Source organism: Lepisma saccharinum, chromosome 14, assembly GCF_977018435.1.
Source record: "Lepisma saccharinum chromosome 14, izLepSacc3.1, whole genome shotgun sequence".
In the NCBI taxonomy this organism is placed as follows: Eukaryota; Metazoa; Arthropoda; class Insecta; order Zygentoma; family Lepismatidae; genus Lepisma; species Lepisma saccharinum.
This window is the reverse complement of record NC_139242.1, coordinates 22,320,596-22,344,602: the sequence shown is the minus strand read 5'-3', so window position 1 is coordinate 22,344,602 and position 24,007 is coordinate 22,320,596. Positions and strand designations below refer to the sequence as shown.

Sequence of the window (24,007 nt, the reverse complement as noted above, 5' to 3'; positions counted from 1 at the left end):
GTTAAACCATTTTCCAAACACTGTTTCGCTATTCGGTTGTATGAAAAATGTGCATGGAGCAACGATGTACCCTTCGTTAAATCGTTAATTTTCGGCGGCATTTCACTAGCACGAACACAAAGCTCCGGCAACTGCAAGCTCAGACACAACATTGGTTTCAAGGTTCTGGCGTAACTACACACATGTCAGCTGCACTGCAAAATTGGTCGGATATAGCCTGATCAGCCTTCTCTATACCTACATTGAAATGATCATAACTGTGTGCAGAGTGTTTTACCATGTCACTGTCTGTATCACCAACATTGGTGACTTAATAAATATTTCATACAAGACATTTTAGCCTCACTTCGCAACTTGCAATTCCAGCATTACGTGTGCAACATTTCACACAAAAAAATTTAAGGTTTGTCTGCTAACAAATGGAAAAAAAGTTGAGTAGGTGACATAGGTTGAATGCATTAAAAGCATTAACAAAAGTGTGCTACGTGTTGGGTGACACTTTATAAATGTAGCAAAGTTTGACTTGATTTGTCGTCTGTGAAGCATACAGGCTACAGATGCTAGTACAAGGGTCATTCGGAAAGTAACTGTTGTTGTGGCGTGGCACTAGTAGTACTTGGCAGAGTGCAACTGTTGTTACATCACACAATCTGTGATTCAGTAAGCTTCCAGCTGTGCTAGTGAGATCATCATAGTGCCGCGAGTGTGCTGGTTATAACGTCACAAAATGTGTGCTGCCATCGAAAATCCCGCCAAATGCGAGGTATGCGGAGTGATAAGATTTCTTTGGGCAAAAATCTGTAAGCGGCAGACATTCATCGTGAACATGGTACAACAATCACTTCTGAAGATTACTGTAACACTTTGCAGAAACTGGGAAGAGCCATCCAGAACAAACGTCGCTGTCTGCTGACATCTTGGGTTGTGTTCGTGCATGACAATGCTCACCCTCACACTGCTTGGCGAACACAAGATCTTTTGTTTGATCATCCCCGTACAGCCTGGACTTGGCTCCTTCTGATTTTCATCTGTTCATTCACATGAAGAAGTGGCTTGGGGCACATCACTTCGCTGACAATGAGGATCTTCAAAATGCTGTGACAGGTTGGTTGAATTCCCAGGCAGCCGAGTTTTATGAAGAAGAAATTTGTAAGTTGGTGAAAAGCTACGACACGTGCTTGAATTTACATGGCGACTATGTTGAAAAATAGAGGACAGTTGTACCTTTCAGATGTAAAGTAAAAATTTGTTGTATCTGTGCAGGTTTTTTATTTACAGCCAAACTGCGGTTACTTTCTGAATGACCCTCGTAATTTTTGTTGGTTAACCTTTACAGTCCCGATCCGTCATATGCTGACCGATGGAACAGAACATTTTTTCGTCGCCTTGCAACCCTGTTCACTTTCGATTCTCATGCCTTCAAGTGGCTGGAACTTGAAACCATGTTCCAATATGCATCGACAGGGACGCTGGTGCAATTACGTCAGCAGCAGCTGTTAAATTTACACCCAATCTTTGTCATCGCAGTAAAAGAGGCATCGAATGACAACGCTCACAGAAGTGAATTGGCACCATTGTAAATGCTTGTTTACAATCTCATGCCAGGAAAGCGACGTTTTGAGGAAATCACTTGTCTAATGTTTTCCTTCTCAACATGCCGAAGCAGGTCATGGCTGGAGGGGGAAGGAGCATTGTTGTCAAAAGTGTTTGCGGTGATAACTTTTCAGCGGGTGATATGGACTTTGCACAATGCTTGCTTCAGAAGACAACCACTCCTCTTCCAGAAGGAAAATTATGGGGGGGGGGGGGTAAGAGAAAGGATCAGGGCTAAAAATAAATCATGTAATTTTTTCAGCTGACTGTCCCTTTTACTTTTAAAACGACGCTTCATTTCAGTTCACAGAATCGTTGCAGTAATGTCGTGTGCATAGTCATCGCATGTTTGCGAGTGGAGTGAGATATTTTTTCATGTTTTGATCATCGTAGGAATGTAGTGAGAGGTATTTTTTACTATTTGTGTGTGTGTGTGTGTGTGTGTGTGTGTGTGTGTGTGTTGTGTGAACATGAGTTTGACTATACAGCTAGAGGATTTGGAGCGGGAGGTAAACAATATACTAGATGGTTTTGACACAGATGGGAATTGGAAAGCGACGAGGAGTTGCGGGAAATTGTACGTGATAGGGGTGAACGTGTTAGTGACTCGAGTGGAAATGAATCAAGCGATTCAGAGGATAAGAATTTCTTCCAGAGACATGGCAGCGGCCAGGGGCAGGCAGTGTGGGGCCTACAGGCCCACAGTTTCAAGGCAATCTGGGGCCGAAAGTTCGTAACATCTCAGCCAACTTCACTCCGTTGTATGTTTTTAGACTGTATTTTGATGAACGAATTATGGAACTTTTGACATCTGAAAGTAACAGATATTATGAACAATATTTATCAACAAACCCAGGTGTCACCCGTCAGCACGAAATTACCACGGGAAATATGCCACGGTGGCTCAGTTGGTAACGCATCTGACTACCATGCTAAAGGTCCTGGGTTCGATCCCTGGCCAGTTCAAATCCGGGAACTTTTCTAACGTTGAAAGCGGCACCGGCGTCCACCAAGCATCGAATGACATGGGTACCTGAGGGAAACACTGGGGGGTAAAGGAAGTCAGGGGTGTGCTGCTGATCACATCACTCCCACTCATGACCAGATCAAGAAAGTGTGGGGCGTTACCCCCCACATGCCCTTTACACCTTCATGGCATGGTGCTAAGCACAGGACAGCACTTCACCTTTTTTTTTACCTTTTGATATGCTTGTTTTCCTTGCGATTTGTTTGTCAATGGGGCACAACAAAAAGGCAAACATATGCATCTATGACACTGTTACCGGATGCACCGCAACTTATAAGGACAACGTACAGAGATGGAGCAGAGGGGAGAGAAGGTGCATGTTCAGTTTCAGCCTTCGGTAAGTTATTATTTTTACTTCCAATTTCGTTTATGTATATTTGAAATTCCTGGGGTTTTTTTAAAAAAATTTTTTTGCATGTTGCCAACCCTTGTCGAAAATAACTCATGCACTTAGTTTTCTTTCATTTTTTCTTCGGTAAGCAAAAGGCATTAGAAACAAAATAAATACTGAATTATATTGTAGACATGTTGTTGCAAATGGGACATAGAATTTCTTCCCGTCCCATGTCTCAACAGGGGGGGAATTTTGTCTTTTTGTTTTCTTTTTTCTTCAATTTTCACATTTGAAGCCACGAATAATAACAAATATGTACAGATAGCAACACTTCTATGTCAAAGTACATTTTATTCTTAGTAAAATGTTTCTTGTTTCAGTAAATTATCTGCCATAGGAGGGAAGCTATAACGATTTTTGCTAAACCTTACAAAACTCGTTTCAATGGCCTGGGACAGAGGTAAAAAATGCATAAGTGCCACGGGACTGTAAAGGTTAAATTATATGCATTCATAAAAATTTAAATCTTAATGCAATTAAAAACAATAATAATTTTCAGATTGGTTCATTTTGTTATTTACATGGAGTAAGATCACTTTTCATGGAATGCCCCATTCAACGATTTGATTGATTGATTTGGTTTATTTTTTCTGCCACTTTTGGCTAATCACAAAGATGAGAATGAGTGATATGATAAAATGACACTTGCAAAGAACATCCATGCACAGACTGGGATTCAAACCTGGAACCCCAGGCATTGTAGCATGCTGTGCAGTACCAATGATTTTAAATGTTGTGTTGGAAGTACACAGAAAATAACACTGCCAAATGTCACTTAGTGGAAACAGACTGGATAATACTAAAATTTTAACCATAATGTATGTGTGTTCTTTTGTGTTGTGTGTGTACAAGTGAACACTGACACACATGTAAAAAGAAAGGGGCCAGAATTTCATTTTTGCTGTGTACTTTGACATATGACATGCACTACACAACATTTCAACTCAGTTACCACAAGTTGCAAGTCAGACTACTTTGACATATGACATGCACTACACAACTTTTAAAATCAGTTACCACAAGTTGCAAGTCAAGACTAAAATGTATTTTATGGTGCTTACCGTGAAATATTAAGTCACCAGTTTTGGTGAGTACAAATTTTCATTACAGGATCTTAACTATAAAGATATAATCTCACCTGTAACCTTCTTTGTCCATGTCCTTGTCAGATTTTCGTCCTTCCTCCATTGCTTTGTTTGCTTCTTTGTGGAATTCCATCCTCTTCTTTCGTTCTTCATCCATTTTCCTCTTCATTTCCTCTACTTCTTCCTGCCTTCTTTTCAACGCTTCCACAGCTCTCTCTTCTTTTGTAAGGAATTTTGGCTTGAAAAAAGAAAACATATTTGCCATGAGAATACGCTGGGGACATCTTAACTCCAAAGAGATTCCAAGTCTGAGAGGCAATATCTCTATCGTCATGAGAAAAAGGGTGGTATATCACCACACGTCATCAACATATTAAAGACAACTGACACAAAGTCACAACAAGTAGCTTGTTTCGTCTTGCTAATTTTTGGATCAACCTCGGATCTTTCTTCAGAGATGGGAGTTAAGTGCAAGGCACAGAAAAATGTTTAAACATGGTTAAAAATGGCTTCAATGTTTGGCTGAGCTGATATCACTTTAAACTGATGTCAATACTTTTGATTCCCACCAATACCAATGCTCGAAAATTCTAACAATTAATAATTGTTCAAAATATTTAATAAATTTGTGGGTGAGTATTTCACTCGCATTGTAAGTATGAACTTACCACAGCCTTGCTTCAAAATATTCAAGAATTACATTAGAATATTAAAATATTTGTACAAAAACTTAATCATATGACAAGATCAGTTAATCCTAGAACACTATCGTACGTAAATATGCTTTGCGCTCAAACCCCTCCCCTACCTCCCACCCACTCACCCCTCTGTCTAGCAGAGCCTCAGGCATTTTGTCAGCTGTCAGACGCAAGGCAGCACTGTGGTAAGGAGGGTTCAAGCACTGATCGTCTTGATTTGGTTTGTTATGTTGTGCACTGTATGTCAATTTTACGTAGCTGTAGTAAAACAAGAAAAATCTTTCATGTAATTTTGACATTCGTAAATTCGATTTGGATAGTTAGATTTTGAAAACGAAAGTTTAGAAGCATGTACTATTTTCTTGTAAGAATTTAAAATTATATTCATTCTTTATTTACAGCGTTATGAATATTATAATTTTTTGTCTTTCATTGTTCGAACTTTTCGCCTTCATTCTTAATGTGCGTACGGGCTTGTCCATCAAGACATTCTCTTAAAATATTCTATGTTAAATAATAACATGTTTATACATTTTAAAATGAAGAATAAAATTACAATATGACGAAAATAAACAAAATAATGTTCACAAAGTATCGTCATTTTGTTTTCACGATGTAGAGGTTGTGTTAAAAATAGATTCCTTCATGTACCTATGTAAAATTTGCATAGCGCTAGTTACACTGTAATATTGGAACACAATAGTGAGGCGGCAGCAAAAATTACTGCATGAAACAGCCAGAGCTTCAACTGATGTGATCATTGAACAAACACATGTACATGTTAGCAATTTTGTCTTACCTGTTTCAATCCCATCATGAGGGTACAGAATGGGAAGCAGGCATATATTATTTCAGTTCTTTCTTCTGTTTCCCTTATGTTCCATAAGCTAGTGTTTGAATTTAATATCACCCTATAAACTTGACATGTTGCTAATGTCGAAGTAACAGCAATTTACCTAAAATTTCCATTTTATTAATGTCATCTTGTAACTACAATCAAATTTGAAAACTTGTGTTAAACCTTTCAGATCCCCTGAATTGTTTCAATTATATTAATTATGTTATTTAGTATAATGTGGAGCACACTGTCTACATAAAAAATACAGAAAAATGTAAAATCCGGGAAGATGGCTTTATCTGGTTTAAGACTCTTAATGCATAAAATGGGAAAATGTACTCAAACAAAATAGTTATCTCACACATTTTTTAAATGTGTAGCCAAATTTTACAACACACTATAAAAAAACAGGATCATATGTAGTTTTAAGTACTCCCCCAAGCAAACTTTTTAAAACTCCAAGAATGTTGCGTTTGTGAAAAAACGGTCGGATAACAAATTTAAAACATTGAAAGAAAGGAAGATGTAAGAAACCACATGTTTAATGTTAAACGAAATGTTCTGCGATGACTCGAGCATAGTCTTCTCTTACCTTACTCCTGGCTTCTTCCTCTGCTTTCTTATTGGCTAAAAGCTCCTCAAGTGAAAGTGGCTCCTTTTTAGCATCTTGTTCTTCTTCCTCCTTCAATTCCTCAATCTTAAGCTTAGGGGAACTAGAATCAGAATACAATGTTCACCCATGTGATTTTTAAATAATGGCTAAGTCTTACAATATCCCTACAGTACAATTTCAGTATGTGTGCTGTAATATTTTATACAGCTTGTTCTAGGGAAAAGGGTATGATGCTATCAACACACACAAAAAATAAAACAGGGCTTGCAATAATTCCTGATTAATTATTTTTAAAAAAATAAACTAATTGCATAACAATTGTATGTTGGCAAATGAGAGCTTTCCATTTCTATCGGTATTCAATAATTTTGAAGTAGTTGCTTAATTTGAAGTATATGAGAATAACTTTTCAAGGCTCAAACTATCTCCTATGAGGTTAGCTTGGTTTTAATTTTATTATCTTTTATCTTTTTAATTGGTGATTATAACTTACCTTTATTTAATATTTTCCAACATTATTTGTGATTTATTTTTATTGATTTCCCGTTAGCTTTAACTGTACCACTAGGATGTTAATAAAAAGTTGCCATATACCAACACTAGACATGAAATATAGAGTACTGTATTCAGTTTCCTGGTCACCAGAAAAAACACACACAAAAAACATGATAAAACGACTCACTAAAAGGCAAGAGTTTTATTCAACCACATGCACACATATTTACAAATTTTCTGGAATTTCCATTACATTGGAAATTAAGTACACACCAGATAATCTGCGCAAGTTTAAATATTGACCCAAACTACTTCAAGCAAAGTGGAAAGATCATTTACGTGATACCACAAGTTTCATAACTGTAACAGAAATATGACAATTATTAGGTTAAATACTGTATTTGTGATACGTTTCAGTTACAGTTCGTCCCGACTCGACCAATTTGTTTCACAAAAATAGGATGGGGATGCTGGTAACATGGTATTGTTGAGGCTACATATTTCTTACCTTTTCATTGGTTACAGCACATACCGTTTAACACATATGTATGTTCACAGTTTACTACTTTTTAAGCTATACATTAACTGACAACATTTGGACAAACCTTGAACGAGATTTCCTCTTGTGTCTGTGTCTCTCCCTACTTCGACTCCTTGATCTGTCCCTGTGTTTCTTTTTTCTTTCTTTCTCCCTTTCCTTAGATCTACTTCGAGAAGATCTCTTTCGCTCTCTGCGCTCATGCTCTCTGCCTCGTTCTTCACTTCTACTTCTTCTGTGGCCCTTCTTTTCCAGTCCCATGGCTATTCAAAGTATCCGTTTGCCTGAAGGAAAATATTTCAAAATTATTATTATATTATATTCACTTACTGTGCTAATTAAAACATATGTATCTAAAATTGTTTCAAGTTTAGGTTTTGGATAAAATATTTACTCTAATTGTAATTAAGGTGTTACATTTCTTTCACTTAACATTTGTGGGTGTAAGGAGTTGCCTTATTGAAAGGTACTCAAGTATCAACTTCATTTTCACACAGTACACCTAGGACTCAAGTTGCAGACTAACGAGGCTTTGACATTTGGGCTTGCAAATTTTAACTGTTTGCCTAACGCAGGGTTCCCACGCAAACTCCAAATCCATTTTCCCTGAGATTTCCCTGAGTTTTCCAGAATCCTCATATTTTTTCCAGAGTATTGAATGCACAGTAAAAGACTACTATAATTTTACAATGGCCTCCTCCATTTCCCCTCATAGCCAAAACATCCTCACCTTCTTTATTACTGTTGTTTTCTGATGCAAATAACAAAACTAGTTCAATAATAAAATAAAATTACACTTCTTTGCATGTAATTAAGAACAAAGATGACCAGTTTTCTAGAACTTTAAACAACTGTGAAACAATTTCTAACATATCTGATATAGAACATTAAAATATTTTCACACTTTTTATACATGTTTATAAATGGATACAATATCAATTAATCTGTAATGCATACAATAATAGTTAAGACAAACAAATTATTGGAAATTTTAAAACATATAAAAATGAAGTGACAATTATTAGTACCGATTTAAAAAACTGAAATAAAGACTGAAATATAAAACAAGAAATGTACTTAATGTCTGATACAGCAAATTAAGAAACTTTACTTCTCAGAAGCTTCAAGTTTTTTTTAATTGTTCTGCAGTAGCCTTTGCTTCTTCTTGCATCTTTTGTTGTTTGGCTTGTAAAGCACGGATCTAACTTGCTTTATGTTTCATTTCTTTCCTTTTGTCTTCCTTGTGATCACATTTCTTTCTCATCTTCTGCAATGCTTCTTTGTATCTAATACGTGCACCTTTAAAACTCTGGATCATATCTTTGCTTACTTCTACATTTGACACTCCTCCTACCACTTTCACTGCATCATAAACTTGCCGAATAGCCACAACAGACTCTTCTTTCAAGTTTTCTATTAAAACCTGCTTTTTTACAGAAAACCCACTTTCTACATATGCATTGCCATGTGATAAAATCAAAACCAACTTAACAGTGCTCCATAACTTGCCCTTCATAACACCTGTAAAAAAAAGAATCTAGTGCATCAGTTTTGATTGAAAAGTTACAAAACTTCTCTTTCAATTCCTTTTCACTACTGACATTGTGCAACAATGTCTTAAACTGGCACATTACTTTGTCACCAGTTACAGCCTTCATTATTTTTCTCCTGATAAGTTCCTGTATCAGGTCTTCCATGTGCTGAGCACATCGCTTTGGAAACTGTGTCATTTGCTTTGGAACTAAACAACTAGCGGCTCTCACCAACCTGAACTTAAGGGGACTATGTTCCACAATCTTCTCTGTTGTTGACTGCAAAAATCCGTGTTTGCTTGGGGAAATAGGTGGTTATTGGGCGTGAGTGCTTCAGAAGGTTAGTTGACGTGCCCGTGTTCGAAGTGACTGCAGGGTAAAAGTGCAGGTATACTTAGGACGATGGAGCGTGTATCTGTGGAAGACAGAATTGAAATGATATTCATGTACGGTGAATGTCGACGGAATGTGGACAATGCTGTCACCGAATATGCCAGATGCTAACCGAACAGAGTGCGTTCGCGGTCGACTTTCGCCAGGGTTGTCAAGCAATTTGCAACAGTAGGAAGCGTGTGTCCACAACAAAGACGGCGTCGAAGAACTGTCACTGGGGAAAATAATGAAATCGCTGTATTAGCTGCAGTGGCGTATGATCCCCATTCCAGCACACGTAACATAGCTCGCCAGAGTGGGATGTCCCATGTCAGTGTTTGGAACATACTCAAGAGGCACAAGTTTCACCCGTACCATGTGTCCCTGCACCAGGAACTTCATGGTGATGATTTCCGTGCACGGATGGTGTTTTGTGAATGGGCACGTGGACAAATACATCGAAATCCGGCATTCTTTCAGGACGTTCTGTTCTCCGACGAAGCAACATTCACAAACCATGGCCAGGTTAACCGGCACAACATGCACTACTGGAGTGCCGACAACCCACACTGGTTGCGTGAAGTTGAACATCAACGCCCGTGGTCAGTGAACGTATGGTGTGGCATCATGGGTGACAAACTCATTGGTCCGTTTTTCATTGACGGTACATTGAATGGGCAAACGTATCGCAATTTCTTGCAGGACGAACTCTCGATATTGCTGGAGGATCTAAGCCTTGCACAGCGACAGGCCATGTGGTATCAGCATGATGGTTGTCTGGCACATTATGCTGCCATAGCTCGGGAAGTATTAACGTGCAAGTTCCATCATCGCTGGATCGGACGATGTGGTCCTGTCAATTGGCCGGCTAGATCACCAGACCTTACTGCGCCAGATTTCTTTTTGTGGGGTTTTCTGAAAGGAATGGTGTATCGAACTGTACCCACAACGCGCAACGACATGATGCAACGAATACGAAATGCTTGCACACAAATTGATGCCGCCACACTTTTGCGTTGTGAACAGTCATTTCATGCAAGAATAAATAAATGCATCGACATTCATGGTCACCATTTCGAGCATTTGCTTGGGTAAGGCATGTATGCCCATGCACCACACCACCCCCACAGGTGAGAGGCAAGGGGACTCACTTGAAACAAGCACCCCACACGTGAGAGGCAAGGGGACTCCCTTGTAACAAGCACCCCACAGGTTCAAGGGTAATAGTATTTGCATTCCATCCTTCCCATCTCCTACGCTTTTCTGTCATCCCTGAATACGTTTTTGTGTTTCCCTCATCTCCATGCCATCTGCATTAATCCAGCAGATGTATTTCCACTTTGTTCGTTGCATGCTGCCCCCTCCCCCTAACCCTCCGCACTCTTCTTTTGGTACTTCTTCCACTCTTCAATGACACCATCGACAGCAATGAAATTTTCCTCTGCACACGCCATTCTTCGTATTTTCGTGGGGGCCTGTTACCGTTTTTCCATGCATAACATTTACGTGTTTTCAAACATACACATGGCCATATCTTTTTTATTTCGCATGTTGTTGCACCCATGTCAAGCATAATTATTATTTATTTTGACTCTGTGAATCCCAAAATGAAACAAAATTCGGGGGTTCCTATTTGAAAAACACAACGTGCCCCCCCCCCCCGCCCCGCAGGGGGGCCCTGTGCCGGGGCTCATATGTACGCCATTAACTTTCCCCCCCGACAAGGATCATGGTTCGTTTGGACCAAATTTTCCTCACATGCATATCACTCCCGCTATTTTCATATGTCAAGTTAAAATTAACACCCTGTATATGCTTATATTTCTTATGTAGCTCATGACAAGGGTTAGGTGGTAGAGCAGCCTATGGCTGAACCTTGCCCGCTAAATAAAGGAATTATTATTATTATTATTATTAACAAAATTATGCCTATTTTTGGTATTCTAAAATCACAACCTTCTACATGTTATTTTGCAAGTTCCACACGTGAGTGCCAAATTTTAACTGCAGATTCATGATTAGGAGCCCTAAATTATTGAGTATGCGATATATGAAAGAAATTGGGAAACTGTCCGGTATTGTAAAATCATACCTTGTCTTTTAATTACCTTCAATTATGATCACACACGTATACAAAACAGCATTCAACATAATTGCTGGACATACAGACGTTCCATGTATTTATGTACTGTTAATGATTAAGATCAATACACTGTGTAAGTGAATGTATCTTTAGAAAATGTGTTCAACTTAATGTCACTATCAGGTTCTGCATTTCTTATGTTTTTATTTCATCGAAAGAAATTTAATGTTTTATATTTGGAGTTTCACAAAAGCAAAAATGGTACTTCCCTCATTCAAGTACTGAGCTAGAATTTCATGTATTTCATGAAAATCATTTCAACATGGATTTACATGATTAATATACTGATAAGGCGTGCGGGGCGTGCATGTAACGGTATTACCGCAGGTAAGTGAAGAATTAAAAAGCTGTTTTGAATAAAATAACAACATTGTTAAATACATTTACCAATAGCGTTGCCGTCGAGTAGATATTACAGAGAACATTTTTTTCTACAGTTGACAGAAATGAAAAGGGAGGCAGTTTCCGCTACCCTGAAGAGGTAACAAGGGAAGAAGGTGCCAATGCAAGGGAAGAGAAGGTGAAGACTTTGGGACAGTGTGCTACGGGGTTATTCATATGCCTGTTTAGGGACCAAGTTACCGGTCAGGCCTGCCGGTATATGCCAGTGTTGTCACATGGGATTGGTAGAAAGAGAGCTAAATCCCGCCTATTTCTCAGAAGCAACTAGCGCTAGACTGCAAAGCCAAGGTTGGCTTGAACTACAACTGACACCGGTCAGGTACTATACAAAAATAAAGTTCCTTGGTGCCAATCTTGATTCGGACAAACCAGAGCGAACAATATATATATATATATATATATTTTTACAGCTGTATCGCATTATTTTAGGATGAAAGTTTTAACTAAGTTTGCCTAAACTAACCTTACCGGAAATGGTTCGTGGGGCTATCCGTGAATGGTTTGTGGGGTTACCCGTGCATGGTTCGTGGCAACATATATAGATGTAAGTGTACAATTTTTTCACGTGACCCCCACATTTTAACAACCGATTCGTGATTAGAAGGTCAAATTTAGTTAGTATACCAAAAATTAACGAAATTGGAGGCATTTTCTGTATTTTTCACTCTAGCCAACAAACCTTGCTCGAAAATGCTAAGTTGGCAACAGAATTACGTACAGCTGGAGTTCCCTTCTACAATTTAACTGTTGCTGGAGGAGCGGAATCCTGTCGTCTGCTCACCACCGCACAAACGTCAAACTGGCCCAAGTGGTTGTTGTTCTTCCCCTTTCCACCTCATTTGCAAAGAAACAAATGGAGAATTGACAAGGCTCGACCACTATTCATTGGATTTTCATGATAATTGTCTCATGAGTGGGAGTTCTTTCTAGGAGTGTTTTTGGCTAAATCACTGAGCGGATTGTAAAAAATGGACAAAAATCTAGGTCAAAGGCATGGTTTCTTTTCTTTTTGGGGGTGTAGATGATAATGTCTAGCAGTGTAGATATAATTAAGATGTTATCAGAAATGGAAACAATTTGAACTACAGAACCATATTACTGAAAAAATCCACATAACTCATCTTTCGGTATGACTTAAGATGACCGGACCCTCTCCGATTTTCTTCATAGTTGGCATACTTAATAATTGAGGCCTGCTAATGACGAATCTGAAGTTAAAATTTGTCGGAAACGTCAAGAAATTGCAAAATAATTGCAAACCATTGACGCTAGCCAAACGAACCACTGACGTGTGGTTAGGTTAGGGTGATATCGGGTTTATCTGGATACCTATTTGTAGTTGTTTTTTTTTCAAAGAAAATTTTTTTCCGCACCTTCAAATTCACTTTGGTAAATTTCTCGTATCGGACAAACGGATTTCTTCAAATTTACAGGAGAAATTACTTACCGAATGCAGTTTCTTTATACTTGTGGAAGTTCGGGGAAGTGTTTTCTCGCATCGTTCATTGAATTTTGCCGGTAAATCATCTTTTTTCGATATAAATGTGTGACCGTTGCATGAGAGCTCTTGCATCCATTTACTTCCAGGTGGATGTAGCCTGTGCGTGATGACGTAATCCGGGCCAGTGTTTCCAAACATGCGTTTATGTAACTGGTCACACGTTTAAATTTGAACGTGATCAACGTGTTGAAAATGACGTGTGCAGGATGCGTGGTACAATTGAAAGGGGTTGAAGATGTTGTGGATTTTGTACTACAGCATGGTATTGTTGAAGAAGAAATGGACTGTCAGAAATGTGGTAGCACATGTAAGCTGCACATTTTACGTACAGGTAAATGGAAATTTATCTGTACGAAGCGAGTGGCAGGACGTGGCAGAATGACGCGGAAAGGAGTTCCCTGTGGTTTTACTTGTTCTGCAAGATTAGGAACTTTTGTAGGACAAACTAAACTAAGTGTTGAGAAAATCATACAATTTTGTGTACTGTGGCTCCTTCTGCCAAACCCAAGGCTAGCTCTCGTTCAATTTGAACTTAAAATTTCTAATCAGGCATTTGTGGACTGGTCAAACCACTGTAGGCAAGTGTGTGAAGACTGGGTCATCGAAAATTCAAGACCAATCGGAGGACATGGAATTATTGTCGAAATTGATGAAGCTAAGTTCGGCAAGACAACGAAATGTGTTAATAGGAGAGGACGTCCAATTGAAGGACAGTGGGTCTTTGGAGGAATAGAAAGGGGTAACCATCAACGCTTCTTCATGGTTCCTGTAGAAAACCGAAATGAAGAAACTTGCTAAATATAATACGACAATTCATACTTCCCGGAACAACTATCATGTCAGATTGTTGGAGGGCATACATAAACTTACAGGGAGCAGGCTACAGACATCTAAGAGTTAACCATAGCGTGGAATTTGTCGACACACCAGCAAGCGGACGTGTTCATCAAGAAAACTTGCAAAGAATGTAGGGTGATGAAGTTCCAGTACACTCTCAAAACATAGAACGCGTATGGCGCAATGTCCATAGGTCCATGTCAACTTTTGGACGAAGGAAATATTTGTTCTCCGGCTATTTATCAGAGTACATCTTCAAGACCAACTTCGGACTAGACAGTCGAGTGCACGAATTTTTTATGCAAGCAGGTGCTATCAATTACATATAGTTCAAAAGTTTTTATTCCCTTACTTATTGTTCATATCAAGTGTTTTCATATAAGACATTTGACGGTAACTTGTCTTTCAATAAACTGTTCAAAAGTGTTTTTTCCTTACTTATTGTTAATATTAAGTATTTTCACAGAAGAAAGTTGCAAATGGTAATTTGTATTTCACTAACCTGTTATCATATCAGCTAACAATTACATGTAGTTCAAAATAGAATATACGTTACGGTAACATGGATTACTTTTTTTCCTTTATACGTGCTATTATGGAGTGCTAATGGAACCTAACCTAACAGGCCTAACCTAACCTAGTAGGCATACCTCGTCCCCGTGATGGTCCGTGGGGCTATCGTGAATTTTTGGGCTAACGTCAATGGTTTTTGGGCCTACCCGTGCATGGTTTGTGGGAAATAAGGAACAACAATAAGTACTCGTTAATGTAGCTAACGTAACATTCTACATTGCGGAACATTTCTTTAAGTGAAATAATGAATTTGTAATGAAAATAATGTATATTTCTTACATTAATGAGTACTTACTGTTGATCTTTATTTCCCACAAACCATCCACGGGTAGCCCCAAAAACCATTGACGTTAGCCCAAAAATTCACGATAGCCCCACGGACCATCACGGGGACGAGGTATGCCTACTAGGTTAGGTTAGGCCTGTTAGGTTAGGTTCCATTAGCACTTCTTTCGTTCAATTTAGCATATACGGACAAGATTGGCTTCTAGCAGCAGCAATAGCGTGTATTGTGTTCTCGTGCAGAAAGCAAATGGCGGCAGCAGCAATAGCTCGTCGGAAATAGATTTTCGTAGAAAACCACATGCATTCGCATTAAAATGGATCAAAACTTCATTCCCGAACACGTTTCCGACATTCGGACAACATCGGCTTCTAGCAGCAGCAATAGAGTGTATTGTGCTCTCCTGCAGAAAGCAAATGGCGGCAGGAGCAATAGCTCGTCGGAAATAGATTTTAGTAAAAAACAACATGAATTCCCATTAAAATGGATCAAAACTACATTCCCGAACACGTTTCCGATATTCTTCCTCACCGGTAAATAATGAGCAATTGTGCCGATCTTGCACTTTCTACGCGAGGTGGGGTGGAAACATTGCATATGGACTACGGTGGTGAATCTGTGACGGCCATTTCCCGTGTTACGGAAGGGAAGAAGCAAGCAAGAAAACTTACTCGATATGTCGCAAATATAGCTATTTTCGGTGAATTAAGCGAAATGTCACCTTCAGCAATGTTCGTCAATGCAGAATAAGTAAGTACGAATATCGAAATCAAAAAAAATTGGAAATTTCAGCTGTTTGTCCGATACGAGAAATTTACCTTTACTTTTCCCGATTACTAACTACAAAACATTACCAAAAAATTATGAACCGCGTTCCTCCTAAGCAGCCCATATTATGCAGTCTTACCGTATCAGGAATACCTATATATATTTGCTTGTGAAACAAACATTTTCGCGAAAATCGACGGTTTCCATTCCGAAAACTAACGCCTTATTTTGCAATTTCTAGACGTTTCCGACAACCTTTAACTTCAGATTCGTGATTAGTAGCACATCGATAATCATACATACTTAATACCAAAAGGAAATAATACGTATATCATCGTACAACACATAATATTCAAGCAGGTTTAGCGATGTAAACATTGTACGCATATCTATTGTAGCTAGTTTCTTTACATCACTGCGTTAATGAAAAATAACAAGTATCAAACGCTACGTATACATAAAGTTTCTGTCATCATAATTCAGTGTTTCCACAATTATTACAGAAAATACGTATGAAATAAGTTTCAGACTTACCTTCGAAGTTCTCGAAACGTCTCTTTCACGTTCAATTTGTAGGCTGCTGACAGTGAAGCTCGTTACTGTGATAAATTATCTTCTTCCTGCTTCTCGGAAATAACGTTCTTGCCTGCCATTTGGCTCAAAACAGTGGCGGGTGGCGGTGCCAGGGCAAGGGATGGACCAAAAGTCAAACTATCGGTGACGATTACGTGCTCGGAAGTTGATGACAAATCATCTTTTTTTTCTGATCCTTGAAAACAATGATTAAATCTGATATCAGTTCGTTTTCCTTCAGTGAGTACCAGAAAACATTATTTTCAATTTTCATTTTTTTTACATTTTCTGCCTGTTTTGGCTTTTAGGTCATTTTTCATTATTTTTGCCGTTTTTCTGGCATTTTTCTTAATTTTTAGCCTTTTTTTCCTTCTTTCTTGTTGTTTCGTGAATTTTAAATGCATTCGCTAGTATACATTTCTGACATGATTCTTTTAGCAAGCTCGCCATTAATCGGAAATACGGTAATTTATTGTAGAAAAATTATTTTTCCTCCAGCAAACTTAAAATACTGTGAAGCTTACTTTGAGGTTCCCTTGGCGTGCTTTAATATGTGGGTTTAAAGTAAAATTAATCACAATATTTAAAATATATACATATATAATCTGATGTACACGAAACACAACCGTATTATCAATACTGACCGACTATGGCATATGGAAGGGCCACTCTGGAAAAAGATGAATGACTGACACTTTTTAGGTCATCAACTTTCGAGCCCTAGTGATGATAAATATATCTCATCAGTGTGCATGTTCCTTACTTCCAGTCAGCTTCGGAGCCCGGATTATTCATGTAGGGGTGCTGAGGTTGTGCGGAATGAAATAAAAGGGGTGCGATGTTGAAAACAAACACACTCAATTTATGAAAGTATGCCAAGAGAGCTGAAGATGGTGACTTGCTTCGTACTTGCTTGATTTTTCCACGACAACTACATGTTTGGAAATTTGAAACGAACAAAGTGTCCAAGGCCGCCGCAGGATATTTCCTCGGGGGAGGGGGCAGCAGTGTTCAAAGTAGAGGGGGGTGAGGTGATACTTTGCCCAGTTATGAAAATTCTCATAAAGCATCAGAGACCGCTTAATCTACTATCTTTCATGGCACCCCTCGTCCATGATTTCACGCTACAATTTCACTATTCGAATTACCTGAAGTCTTCCCAGAAATCTCATCCAACCAGTTACGGGGTGACGTGTGGCCAGCACGACGAATCCCCAGTCGTTGTTGCAGGTTTTCTATGACAGGGTTACGCTACTCATTCATAGCTCCCCAATGTAATCACGGTGGTGGTGGTGGGTGACCACCGGTCCCATACATTGGCCGAAATCTCAAGAGAAAAGTTGATATGCTTCCCCCAGGAACCTGCACGTGTGCCGTAGCCCGAGCCAAGCTTGCGCCTTAGACCGCATGGCCCCGAGCGGGACACGTGGTGAAATACGAAACTAAAAATCATCCTTAATTTTAATTGATTTAATTTACTTCGCCTTTCTGCCACTTTTGGCTAATCACGATGATGAGGATGAAAGCGATAAGATGGAAATGATGATGGGACGATCACAAAACGTGCATTCCCTACAGAGGGTTATACCATCTAACTACGTACAACACCACAAATGTTTTCCAATAGGTTGTGAATTGGAAATGCTGGAAAAATCCATAGATCAATTGATGAAGTAGATGTATGCACAAGCATACAATAGGTTTATCGATGAACCGGAAGTGATTGGAAATACTGGAAAAATCGATGGAAGATCAATTAAGGAAGAAGAAGAGGGGTAAGGTAAGGGGAATGGTGGATTTTGATTGGTTGTTGAGTTTTGGCGGGAAGATAAGGAAAAAAACCGTTATGATTTGAAAATATTTTAGCGGGAAAGTGAGGGAGATAGTAGAATTTGATTGGTTTAAAATTTGGTAGGGATATTTGTAGTGATCAGAACGCTACATTTTATAAGTAGCTTCGCTACAGCTACAGCTACTCTTCCAAAATGTAGCTTCGCTACTTTTGCGCTACTTCTGTATTAAAAACTTAAAACAACTATATGGCTATTCAAAAGAAGCCATAGTATGATAGTTGTACGTACTGAAAAATAGATTCTGTTATTTACTACTATGATTCCCTTCATTCTATAATTTTTATAGCAGTGTTACTTCAGTTATATATTTTTAATAAAGTGTTTGAGAATAAAGTACCTTTGTAAGTGGCATATCAATTCAAAAAACTAGGTCTTACACGAATCCGTGATGTTCTTATTGTCATATCAAAAATATTTATGTGACATACTACCTTTTAAAATTAATTGGAAGAATATCGCATGTATCGAAATTAACTATAATGTGTTGCGCAAAATGGGAATAAGATAAAAATGTGATATTTAGCCATTTAATCTTCTTAACTTAAACAGAATGTTATTTGGGGGATGGCGGATATTTGCTCGAACCTTGAGGATAGCTGGGGAATGCTTCTAATGGTATAAAAATGGTAACAAAGCCCTTCAGAGAATATTTGGCAGTTTGATAAGAGGAGAAATAATATACGAGGGCTGTGATTTAATTGAAGGAAATTTTGACGATATTGTAATAATATTTAATAATATAAATCAAATGAAAAGTATTAATAATAATATTAAAATTAAGATTAATATGAATATTAGTAATATGATTAAAATGATTAGCATTACTAACAATATTGCAATTAACATTATTATGAGTATTATTATTGGTAGTAGCAGTATTTAATTGTCAGGTGTGTGCCAATTTTGTTGGAGAGGTTTTTATGTTCAGGGTGTACTAGGAACTTTTAAAAAGGGTAACGATGTTTTAGGGTGGGTATGGTTTGAAATATTGTGTGACGTCATGCACTTTTGAAGATGTCACGTGATATGGAGAGGGAACATTGTGAGCCAGGAATTCGTGAACCAATGAAAAGGGAAAATTCCTCTAGTGTTTTACGGGTGGGGATTTGAGGGCAGTGACGGCGCCAGCCTGAAATAAGTGGGGGTTACAGATTTCGGAGTCAAATTATAGGGGGTAACTAATACCGGCTAAAAGGTAATTACTTAATATTTTGCTCCGGTACAAGTAACATATTTTACAGTCAGATTCAAAGATAAATCATTGAGATGTTGTATTTTGTTCCATCATATACAAAAGGCACGAATCTTCCATGTGAAATAAAAAGCAATAATTATATTGTTTTATTTTCCTAAGCCATTATTGATTGATTGATTTATTGAGTTGGTATTTTAAGTCCACTCTATGCACAGTAAGGCTAATCGGGACTGGACCTACAGTTTAAAGTGGGATCCGAACCACTAAGCGCCTCCACCGGATATCGAACCCGGGGCCCCTTGATTACAAGGCGACTAAGCCATTATTGAGTGGAATAATGTCACAGACTTACTATTCATGTGAACAGTACAAAATACACCATGAAAACTACACTTATCAACTCGCTGAATATACGTATAAATACTACAAGTAACATTATTTGTATGTAAAGCGTGTGTGTACTTTTTTGCTAAAATGAGAAAATCAACCACAGCAAGAAACTACGATAAGATACATATTTTTTTATGAGTAGCTACAATCTTCTTTAAATCCAAGGATTTTGCAAGCCCTTTCTGAAAGGACAGAATAGATCTCGTTACCAATTCGGTTGATGGGAATATGTATATTTCAATAACACAAAGCAGTTCGTAAAAGGCAATTTTGAATGTTTCAACCATTGCAAGCAGCTGCTGAAGAGTCTTAATTTTAATTTTTTTCTGCCTCGTAGTGTGCCTAACTATAAACTGTCCAAATCATAACAGCAGGGAGGAGCGAAAGATTGTAGCTTTTCATACTTCAGAAAAGCGACACTAACTTAATAACTTGAAAAGCAAGTGTGTTAATGATACTTTTCTTCACTTCCATGCTGAAATATCTTCGACTGGAATTCAGAACTTAGGGCTAAAAATTGGGAGAATGCGGAAATACAGTCTACTTAGGAGGTTTCACTCTCAAGGAACAAACATATTTCCACTACAAATTCCCCTCCACTAGGAGACAAATACATTGACATAAAAGCAATTAATATAGTTGCAACTCTTGCATTGGGCATTCTCATCAGTGAAAGTAATTGCTGAAGATTATAATTGTATTTCAGAATATATTATTCATAAATACTGATAAGATTAGAACAGTAGTTTATAGATGTGCTTCAAAGATTGATTCTGCTGCACGGAATCAAATTTGACCACTGTGTGTACACTCACTCTCAACTCTGGATATATGCATAAATATTACATGTAACACTATTTACCTGTGAAGAGCGTGAATACTTTTCCCTGAAATTAGAAAATGATTCATGGCAGATATACAATAAGATATGCCTATTTTATGAGCAGATGTAATATACGAACATAAAGGCTCATCAGAATTGGATAAATAGTTTTAGATGTGCTTCAAAGATTGATTCTCCTCCACGGAATAGTGATTAGCCACTGTGACGGTGCAGAAGAAATTATATGCTACCATCACAAATAATAATTAACATGTAGGACGTGGAATCCGGGAATAAAATTCCCCAATGTGCTGATTTTCGCACCGTATTGCAATGATTAGTTGATTGGATTTGTATTAAGGTCCACTATATGCACAGAGGCTAATTGGGACAACAGCTACAGCTTCTAGTGAAATGCGAACCACTTAATGAAATGTTACCTCCACCGGGACCCCTTGATATCAAGGCAGCAGTCTTATCGCTAGACTATTGGGGCTGGGAGCTCAATTTTAATCTATTCAATTCTTAGCATTTAAAAATTAGGTAGTTTGTGTACTCTTAGATTATTTAACATCGTATTGCAGCGTTAAGAATAGATATAACGATGAAACCAATGAGAGAACATCACTAACACTCTATGCAATTGACGGTACTCGAGTGAGGAACTAACAAACAGAAAATAAATATAACGCTTCTTTAGATTTTGAATGTCGTCCTATTAGACCTATTCTGAAATATAGTGATACGATTTATAGACGCTATAACAAATTTAGCTGCATATGTCAACAATCGAAGCACAATCTCGCAGCCACTGTATACGTCCACCTACCAGGTAGGCAGCAGATTTCGTAGCATGTTTTGCGACTCATGATTGGTCAATTACTTAGTATCAAATGATCAGCGGCCACTGTTACCCAGGCATATCTGCAGCTGCCCCCTGATTTTAGAACACATAATAATAGAAGTAACCTTGCGATCTAACTGAACTAGAAAATGTACTTGGACATTATACTTGTCCCAATGGAAGGTTTGTAATGGAAAATGTAAACTTCTACTTTTTAAGTTTTCGGCCAAAATGCATCAACCGTGCTACAAAAATCTAGTGGGGGCTACAGGGGGGCCGATTGGAGGATGTTTTACAAACATAGGTCAAAATTAATAGAAAAAATAACGTACTCACGTTTTGGCGGGAAGTTATGGTATTTGAAATGTGACGTTGATGTCACGTGATATTCAAACGGAATGCCGTGAGGGAGATGAGGTAAAGACTTTTTAAATGGTTAACATTTAGAGGAGTCCTGTTTTTTCTGGAAAGGGGATAATTTTTAGGGGTACACCGGGAAATTTGGAAAAGGGTAACTACGTTTTTTGACTGGATGAGATTTGAAATATTGTGTGATGTTGATGTCACGTGATGTTCAGAGAGAATATTGTGAGAGAATTAAGGTGAATTCTGGGAATGGGTGAAAACATGTTAAAGGGAAAACTCCTCTACTGTTTTTTCTTGCGAGTGGGAATGTTAGGGATTTCAAAGCATAACTGTTTTCATTTTCCCGCTAAACAATGACGGTTTATGAACATAAAGGTTAATCGGGACTAGACCTACAGTTTAAAGTGGGATCCAAACCGCTGTGCAAAGTGCCTGCAGTGGAATCGAACACAGGACCCTTGAATTATAAAGTGATATGTTAGAGCTCGCGCACTTTCGGAAGTTCTCTGGCGTATGGATGAAAGCTGGTCAACGAGCCTCAGCATAGGTTTGAGCTGGCGCGAGGTAGGGGAGGGGAAAGGAGAAAAGCATGAGTCAGAATATTGTTGTCGTGGGCGGCCAGGCAGAAACAAGTTGGAAATCAGTTGTTTATCTTCACGCGGGTGCTGTTAATTTCACATTCGTTTGTTCTTTCGTTTCAAGGGAAACATGCCTCCCGTTCATTCTAAGGTTTTCCGCAGGACGATTCGTGGGCAAACACGGGAAGTTGTGGCAAACGTGCTGCAATTCATGCAAAGGGAAACCGATGAAAATGGATGCACCATTCCACTTAAGAAAGTATATGAACGTGTTTCTGCTGCTACCGGTGTGTCTTTGAAAATTATAAAATTTGTAAAAAAAGAAATGGAAAAGGTGGAAGAAGGCAGATCAATCAGTTATGATACACCGCGCAGAAATCAGAACCGACCGCGACGGTGCACAAATTTGGACGAATTTGATCTCTGTGTAGTGCGAAGAACAATTAATGAATTTTATATTCAGAAAAAAAGAGAATTCCTACCTTGAAATCCGTGTTGCTGAAATTGCGCCAAGATATTGGATATGAAGGTCAATCATCTAGCTTAAGAAAAATATTTCGAAAAGTGGGGTTTCGCTGGAAAAAGGTTCAAAGCAACAGACGGATGCTCATTGAAAGAAGTGACATAAGCAATACACGTATAGCTTACTTGAGAGCCATTACCAGATTTCGTCGGGAAGGGAGACCGATAATATACAGTGATGAAACGTACATACATAGTTCGCACGAAAATCCCAAAGCATGGTGCGATGATAGTGTAAAAGGTATGAAAGTGCCTATTTCAAAGGGACAGCGTCTCATTATCGTACATGCCGGCAATGAAAAAGGTTTCATTCCCAACGCGTTGTTGATTTTTAAATCGAATCAAGCAACCGGAGATTACCACAGAGAAATGAATTCTGAGAATTACATTCGCTGGGTTAAAGAAATGCTCCTACCCAATTTGCCACCTACCTCTGTTTCAGTAATAGATAATGCTTCTTACCACAATGTTCAGTACGAGAAATGCCCAACCTCAAATAGTAGGAAGCAAGACATGCAAAACTGGTTGTTACAAAACAATATTCCCTTCGGTGATGATATGTATAAAACTGAACTCTACGAACTCATAAAGTTGCATAAGTTGCAAAGCCAAAAAGTTCGTTTTAGATCAAATTCTAGCTGAATATGGTCACACGGTCCTACGTTTACCACCTTATCATCCAGATTTGAACAGCATTGAGAAGATATGGGGCAACGTAAAACAATGGGTTGGACAACACAGTGTCAGTTTCAAATTAATTGATGTGTGGGAGCTGTGTAAAATAAGATTTTCGGAGATTGGGGCGAAAGAATGGAGTGATGTCTGCCGTCATGTGCAAGATGTTGAACAATACTATATCAAAACTGAAGGTTTGTTGGAGCCTGAAATAAAGCGCCTCACTATCAGGGTTAACAGCAACAGCAGCAGTAGTGACAGTGAAATATGCAGTGATAGTTCCAGTGACTCCGAAGCAGAATATTCCTCCATAAGCGACATCGAAAGATTGGATTAAAGAGCCGCAATGTCGCCATCACACATCTGTTCCAGTTCCACCACGTAAGTGTCCACCTTTTACTAATTACTTATTCTCGTTAGGATATTCATTTTCGCATACGTCTCATACTGGATTACAAATGATTTGTTATCTTTAAATGCACTGCTGTATTACTAG

The 24,007-nt window shown here is 38.4% G+C and overlaps 1 protein-coding gene across 1 annotated transcript in view; it reads right to left on the bottom strand.

Moving 5' to 3' along the window:
• The window catches only part of LOC145998725 (putative ATP-dependent RNA helicase DDX23), a 50,490-nt gene extending 34,140 nt beyond the window's left edge, over positions 1 to 16,350 (bottom strand). Inside the window, exons 1-4 of the mRNA XM_083135240.1 lie at positions 16,227 to 16,350; positions 7,349 to 7,565; positions 6,228 to 6,348; positions 4,153 to 4,337 (exon numbers count right to left, since the gene is read on the bottom strand). Coding sequence (XP_082991366.1) covers positions 4,153 to 4,337; positions 6,228 to 6,348; positions 7,349 to 7,542 — 500 coding nt within the window. The 5' untranslated portion in view covers positions 7,543 to 7,565; positions 16,227 to 16,350. The remainder of the gene's footprint in view (positions 1 to 4,152; positions 4,338 to 6,227; positions 6,349 to 7,348; positions 7,566 to 16,226) is intronic.
• Between the last annotated feature and the right edge of the window lie 7,657 nt (positions 16,351 to 24,007).